The 7,998-nt window shown below is 39.8% G+C and overlaps 1 protein-coding gene across 1 annotated transcript; it reads right to left on the bottom strand.

The window, feature by feature from the left end:
* Positions 1 to 4,066: 4,066 nt before the first annotated feature.
* LOC139711959 (uncharacterized) lies at positions 4,067 to 7,546 on the bottom strand. Its single transcript, XM_071623806.1, has 2 exons — positions 6,141 to 7,546; positions 4,067 to 4,084 (listed from the first exon to the last, which is right to left on the bottom strand). The coding sequence occupies exons 1-2, from the start codon at positions 7,416 to 7,418 to the stop codon at positions 4,067 to 4,069; spliced, it is 1,296 nt and encodes a 431-aa protein (XP_071479907.1). The 5' UTR covers positions 7,419 to 7,546.
* Positions 7,547 to 7,998: the final 452 nt, after the last annotated feature.

A 7,998-nucleotide genomic window follows, 5' to 3' on the forward strand; every position in this document is an offset into this window, starting at 1 on the left:
AGGCGTGACAAACCTGGAGGCCAAGCCAGGGTTTGATGACTCCAGCAGCTGTCGTATTACGTAAGAGCATGATAAGGATATCTGCCTGTGGCAGACCATTCAAAGTGAACTCAATTTTCTCTATCCTTTCTAAAGTTTTCAATTTTATATTCTATTGAGAAATTCTATGGTCATCCATTTTACATTTCGAACGAAAAAAATTTGACCCGTAAATAACGAAAATACAGGAATAAGAAGGAGAGCATTGCCAGTTTGCTGGTGCTGACAATGTGCTATTTGGCAGTGAGTTACAACGGGGAGGTGAGACTACCTCCCTGGTTACAATCAGCCTGCTGACTGGATCATTGAGAAAGAGAGAGAGAGGGAGAGAGAGAGAGAGAGGGGGGGGGGGGGAGAGCGAGGGGGAGAGAGGGAGGGAGAGGGTGGAGAGATGGGGGAGGGAGAAGGGGAGAGCAAAATGGAATGACAATAGTTCCGGTCACTACAGTACAGGCATGCTCTGTCTGCATACGCTGAATGTCTACACTCACACACACACACGTACACACACACACGCACCATGGAGCTACATGGCCCATGCCAAAACCAAAACAATCTCCTCCTCTCGCGGTGCCCCCCCCCCCCCCCCCCTCCTGTGGTGCTGTGGCGATGACTGATGCTTAGATTAGGCCAGGGTCAAGAAACAGGTGTTTTATATCTGTGACTTTGAGTCATTGATTGCCAAGATATGCACTGGCATTATTTACTGGGGTGTAGCCTCTTCAAACGAGAGATTTGCGTCATGGTATGAATAGATAATACATACTGTACGATTGGTATTAATGACCTGTATTAAAACACACTCATGCATTTTATGTCACAGAGCTTGATTTTCTGCAGTTATTTATATCATGCTGACGGTATAAAGAAACTACGTTATTCTCACAAATTATCAACAAGTGTGTAATAATGCACATAATTGAAGACAGTACCTACTTGATTGTAACGATCCGCACAATTTCTGTAGGTGAAAGCATGACCTGAAAAGGGTAATTCTTGCCATAAATCTATTTACATTATTTCATTTACACAGTACTGACAGATAGACTGCAGGGACTATACACATATAAAATCATATATGGTTCAAAGTCCTTAATATCATAGTTAGGCCTCAACGTTTCGACCATGAAAGCCCACATCAGCTAGATTTGATTAGAAAGTGTATTTGTTGTTTTTTGTAAATGTAAAGACGTAAAGAAATTATATAAAAAGTTTTAATACCGAAAGAACATAGACAAGTTATATGAAACGAACTACACAAAATAAAGCTTTGAATTACATGTATGTTTGGGAAGTTCCATTGCTCTACATTTGTGTATAACAGGAATAAGGGAGTTTATAACTCTAACCAAACAGAGAAGTAATTTGTTAACTTTTAACAATAAATTATGAAATCAGCAGATCAACAAATACCGCTGCAAAGTACTGTTACAGTAGTGGGAAAAATTGAACTCACATGCTATTTAGTCCATTTGTGACCGTGCACATCAAAACGAACATAAAGTCGCACACACTGATTTTGCGTGAGGACTGAAAATAAGTGAAATGGGTCAACCTAGCCGAACTTGACTTTTTCATATTTTCTGAAAGAGCGGGTCTTCTTTTACATTATGCTAAAATTTGGTATCATAAAACGGGCAGGAAAGTGTGTTTTTTAGCAGTTTGTCTCGAACATTTTTGGTAGAATAGTGTGATTAGGTGTGTCTTTAGAATCCCTTTTTCATTTCTGAAAAACCTTGTCCACACTCTTCACTTTCAACTCTAATAACTTTTGAAAAGATAGTGCTACTGCTTTGAAAGTTAGCATTAATTATGAACAGAATGTGTTAATGAGGCATGCTTAATTTCAATTTAATTTGATAATCCCTTCATTGTTGTTACTCTGGTGGTTTACTTCCTGTTTTTTTGTCCCATTCGTCGCACAGCCAGCACGGTTTGGTAAAGATTAAGCGCTTGAATAGACACTGTACTTCAGCGCCTCTTTTCTCAGTTCACACTTTTCCTGAGTTTGTGCTTTCTTTCCAATATTTAGATAGGTTAGAAGAGTCCATTTGATTTGAGTTATACATCATTCTAAAGCTTAAAGTTTGCTCTTTCATAATATGGTCTTAACTAAAAATTCATGTCTGGCGACGTTTTGTTTGTTTTGAGGTGCAGGGTCACATTTGGAGACTTTATTTGTTGAAAGCTTGCTATTAGACCCAAGCTTAAATGACGAACAGAACATCGTTATATTTCATCGTAGATTAACAAATTAAAAAAAAAAATTGATTGATGATTTGAAGATGGAGGCGCAAGGAGGGTATTTAAAAGAGATTGCCAGGTTACATGGCTCGGAGAAGTAACACAATAGCTGAATACACTGTATGTACAGAATAGCAATACCGTTAGCATTAAGTTAAAGGTCTAATACAGTGCACTGAGAAGTGAAATCCACGTATTAATTCAGGAATGCCACTTAAGCAGTACGAAGTCTATTTTGAAAACAAAATCTATCTGCTGCCAGCATATTCACTAAGTGATAACATGTGTAGAATTGACCCCATTTTGTTAAACAGTTAGCAATACACATTTACTGCTTGTAGTTCTACATAAAGACTGTAGTAAATCTGACGTATGAATCCATGCCTTCCCGCAATTACACCGCGCCAAGAGTTTTGGAAAGTGAAGAACGTGTTAACTTCTGCACTAGTTTCGAGGACTTTTGAATACCTGGAAAAGTCATTCCTCTACATTATTCTAAAAATGTAATAATGTTTCCTCGGAGAATTTCAAATTTTGAGATGTCTATTGCCACATGCAACATTTAACAAATGTTTGCCATTGATGGTCAATGCATTTACATTTACTCCATGGTGTGTTAGGTGCGAAACAATATCTCCCTATACATCCGTAGATACAAGGATGGAGAAATCGATTCCTTTTTCATGAGCTGCATGTACATCAGCTCCTTTTTGAACAAGATACTGTGCAACTTCCAGATGTCCTTTCGAACTAGCAAACTGCAGCGGTGTAGCACCGTCTTTCGCTCTAGCATTGACTTTTGCTCCCCTCTCTACAAGAATTTTGACAACTGCGAGATGTCCGTTCACACATGCAACATGCAAAGGCCTGTGATCGTTTGTGTCTACTGCATCCACATCAGCGCCATGATGTATTAGGTATGAAACAACATCCTGGTGCCCTTTCAGACATGCAAGAAATAGTGGGTTGAAACCTGCTTGATCAGTTGCATTCACATCAGCCCCCTTTTCAACGAGATAGCGTGCGATTTTTAGATGTCCTTTCTCACACGTTCTTTGTAAAGGTGTAACACCAAACTTATCGGTGTAATTCACGTCTGCCCCTCTATCTACAAGGATTTTGGCTATTATAAAATTTCCATGTTCACTTGCAATGTACAACGAGCTTTTGCCTTTAATAGTCACCGCATTTACATCACCTCTGTGGTGAAAAATGTGAGAAACAAGACTCTTGAGTCCTTTCCAAGATGCAAGTATGAGAGAATTAAAACCATGTTTATCACAAGCATTTACGTCAGCTCTAAATTCAAGAAGATAGTGTGCAATTACATCATGTCCGTTTCTACATGCATTTAGTAAAGGAGTGGCACCATCTTTTGTTGCACAATTTACGTCTGCTCCCCTGTTGACGAGGGTTTTGGCAATAGTATGTTGTCCCTTTTTGCATGCAATATGCAACGAACTTTTGCCGTGAGTGGTCACTGCATTTACAACAGCTCCATGATCTATTAGCTGGGAAACAACACTTTGGTATCCTTCCATGGATGCGAGGATGAGGGGATTGAAACCTTTTTTGTTAGCTGCATTAATGTCAGCTCCTTTTTCAGCAAGATAATGTGCAACATCTGCATGTCCATTCTTACATGCGTTTTGTAAAGGTGTAACCCCATCTTCCGTTGACGAATTCACTTCTGCTCCACTGTCTACAAGGATTTTGGTAATTGCGTCATGGCCATTTTCACATGCTTTATGCAAGGAACTTTCCCCATTAATCGTTGCTGAATTCACGTCAGCTCTGTGATCTACAAGATGAGAAACAAGACTTTGATGTCCTTTGACAGATGCAAGGATGAGAGGACTGAAACCTTGTTGATCAGCTGCATTCACGTCGGCACCTTCTTTAAGAAGATAGCGTGATACTTCATATTGTCCATTTTTACATGCGTTTTGTAAAGGTGTAACACCAATATCTGTTGCAGAGTTAACGTCTGCTCCTCTGTCAACAAGGATTTCGGTAATCCTGAGATGCCCATAGTCACACGCGACATGTAGCGAACTTGTGCCATTAGTGGTAACATCATTTACATCAGCTCCGTGGTCTACTAAGTGTGAAACAATCCTTTCGTATCCTTTTCTAGATGCACGGATGAGGGCATTAAATCCCTCTTCATCAGCTGCCTGAGTGTCAGCTCCTTGTTCAAGGAGATAGTGAGCAACTTGTAAATGCCCTTTCGCGCTAGCATAATATAGGGGAGTAACACCGTCCTTGGCTTTAGAATTCACATCTGCCCTCCTGTCAACAAGAATTTTGACAACTGCGAAATGTCCATTCACACAAGCAACATGCAAAGGCCTATGGTCGTCAATGGCTACTGCGTCCACATCGGCTCCATGGTTTGTTAGGTATGAAACAACTCCTTGGTGTCCTTTCATAGATGCAAGAAATAAAGGGTTGAAACCTGTTTTATCAGCAGTATTCACGTCAGCTCCCTTTTCAACAAGATATCGTGCTATGTCTAAGTGTCCTTTCTCACAAGCTCTTTGCAAAGGAGTGATACCATCTTTACTGGAAGAATTCACGTCTACGCCCCTTTCTACGAGAATTTTTATAGTTGTAAGATGTCTATTTTCACACGCTTTATCCAAGGAACTTTCACCATCAAAGATTTTTGCGTTCACATCAGCTTCATGGTTTAAAAGGTGAGTAACAAGAACATGGTATCCTGTCATAGATGCAAGGATGAGGGGATTGAAACCTTCTGTATCAGATGCATTTACGTCGGCTCCTTCTTCAATAAGATATTGTGCTATTTCTAGTTTCCCGTTTTTACATGCGTTTTGTAAAGGTGTAACACCATCTTTGGTTGCTGAATTCACATCGGCTCCTTGATCGATAAGGATTTTGGCTACTCTGAGATGTCCATTTTGACAGGCTAAATGCAAGGGACTTTCACCGTCATGGTTTACTTTATGTACATCAGCTCCAAGGTCTATTAGGTGTGAAACAATATTTTCGTATCCTTTCTCAGATGCAGCCATAAGAAGATTGACACCCTCTTTATCAGCTGCATTTACGTCAGCTCCTCGTTCAAGAAGATATTGTGCAACATCCAGATGTCCTTCCAAACAAGCAGCTTTTAGTGGTGTAGAACCGCTTTTTGCTCTGATATTCACATCTGCTCCCCTGTCAACAAGGATTTTGGCTACTGTGAGATGTCCATATTGGCATGCAAGATGTAACGAACCATAACCCTTATGGTTTACTGCGTGTACATCAGCTCCAAGGTCTATTAGGTGTGAAACAATATTTTCGTATCCTTTCTTAGATGCAGCCATAAGAAGATTGACACCCTCTTCACCAGCTGCATTAACATCAGCTCCTTGTTCAAGAAGATATTGTGCTACATTCAGATGTCCATTCAAACAAGCAACTCTTAGCGGTGTATCACAGTTTTTCACTGCAGTATTCACATCTACTCCCCGGTCAACAAGGATTTTGGCTACTGTGAGATATTCATTTTTGCATGCAAAATATAACGAACCATAACCCTCATGGTTTACTGCATTTACATCAGCTCCATGGTCTATTAGGTGCAAAACAATATTTTCGTATCCTCCACAAGATGCACAAATGAGTGGATTGAAACCATCTTCATCAGCTGCATTAACATCAGCTCCTTGTTCAAGAAGATATTGTGCAACATTCAGATGTCCTTTCAAACAAGCATCTTTTAGCGGTGTAGAACCGTCTTTCGCTCTAGTATTCACATCTACTCCCCTGTCAACAAGAATTTTGGCTACTGTGAGATGTCCATATTGGCATGCATAATATAACGAACCATTACCCTTATGGTTTACTGCATGTACATCAGCTCCCAGGTCTATTAGGTATGAAACAATAATTGCATGTCCTTCCTGAGATGCAGCCATAAGGGGATTGGAACCATCTTCATCAGCTTTATTCATGTCAGCCCCTTGTTCAAGGAGATATCGGACAACATTCAGATGTCCTGTGTAACAAGCATCTTTTAACGAAGTAGAACCGTTTTTTGCTCTGGTAGTCACATCTGCTCCCCTGTCAACAAGGATTTTGGCTACTGTGAGATGTCCATCTTGACATGCAAAATGTAACGAACCATAACCCTCATGGTTTACTGCATTTACATCAGCTCCATGGTCTATTAGGTGCAAAACAATATTTTCGTATCCTCCACAAGATGCACAAATGAGTGGATTGAAACCATCTTCATCAGCTGCATTAACATCAGCTCCTTGTTCAAGAAGATATTGTGCAACATTCAGATGTCCTTTCAAACAAGCATCTTTTAGCGGTGTAACACCGTCTTTCGCTCTAGTATTCACATCTGCTTCCCTGTCAACAAGGATTTTGGCTATTTTGAGATGTCCATCTTTGCATGAAAGATGTAATGAACTATGACCCTCAATGGTTAGTGCATTTATATCAGCCCCGTGGTCTATGAGGTCTTTGACAACTGTGAGATGTCCATTTTTACATGCATTATGTAACGAACTATCACCGTCATTGTCAACCGCATTAACGTCAACTCCGTGATCTAAAAGATATGAAACAACTCGTTTTTGTCCTGTTGTAGATGCAAGGATGAGGGGAGTTAAACCTTTGTTATCAGCAATATTAACATCAGCCTGGTGTTCAACAAGACAGCGCACTGTTTGTAGATGCCCATTAATACTTGCATTCTGTAATGGTGTAATATTATTATAGTTAACCACTGCTGCATTGACATAAGCTCCATGATCTAGAAGATTAGAGACAATTTTTGTATATCCTTTCATAGATGCAAAAATGATGGGATTGAAACCGTTTTGATCAGCTGCATTTACGTCAGCCCCTTGCTCAAGAAGAAAATGAGCAACTTCTTCATGTCCATTCTCACATGCCCTGTGTAAAGGTGTAATACCATCTTTTTTCACAGCATTCACGTCCGCTCCCCTCTCGACAGCGGTTTTTGCAGCAGAGAGATCTCCATTTTCACATGCACGATACAACGAATCATTACCGTCAGTGATTACTGTCTGTACGTCATTTCCATTGTTCAAATTTGGAGAATCAGTGCACTGGAGGCCTTTCCTCTTTTTTAATTCTCTATTTTCCATTGTGGTGAAGTTTCACCTTTTTGATTGTCATAGTCCAGAGCCGTCTTTATTTAGGAGCGTTGCGACATCGTGATATTACTACAGCAGTAGTCTCGAATCATCAATGTGTTCAGTGTTAGCATCCTTTGGAGTCCTAGAATGCGTAAAGTAAGAACATAATGGGCAGTAGGTCAAAGATACAAAGAATAGAGCATGTACACTTTGTCATTGTTAGGTCCCCCAAGTTTTAATCAGATTTGCATTAGACTTAATGAAAGGCGTGCAAAGCTGATTTCATCAAGGCTCTGCACTCATTTGTCATTTATTCTTCGAATCTTCAATTCCGTTTGATGTCGTTCCTCTTAGGTTATATTTCATTCAATCTAGATAGAAGTTCCTTTCATTGAACGGCGCAAGATTGGCATTCAATTTTGAGCCAGTTTGATAGACGTTCAATTTCGTTGCAATTACTCATTTCAATCCATTGAATGGCAAACAACTTCAAACTCTAAATGTTCGAATGCATTCAACATAAAAGCCCTTTTGGATTCACATTTCATCTATACAGTACACATGAAATTTCCAATTTGATTATTACATT

The sequence above is a fragment of the Diadema antillarum genome, unplaced genomic scaffold, assembly GCF_040938485.1.
Source record: "Diadema antillarum isolate AM-2024a unplaced genomic scaffold, OU_Dant_1.0 seq00001740_RagTag, whole genome shotgun sequence".
Lineage (NCBI taxonomy): Eukaryota > Metazoa > Echinodermata > Echinoidea > Diadematoida > Diadematidae > Diadema > Diadema antillarum.

Coding starts and splice junctions, on each gene's coding strand:
- LOC139711959 (XM_071623806.1), bottom strand. CDS start 7,418: ATGGAAAATAGAGAATTAAAAAAGAGGAAAGGCCTCCAGTGCACTGAT.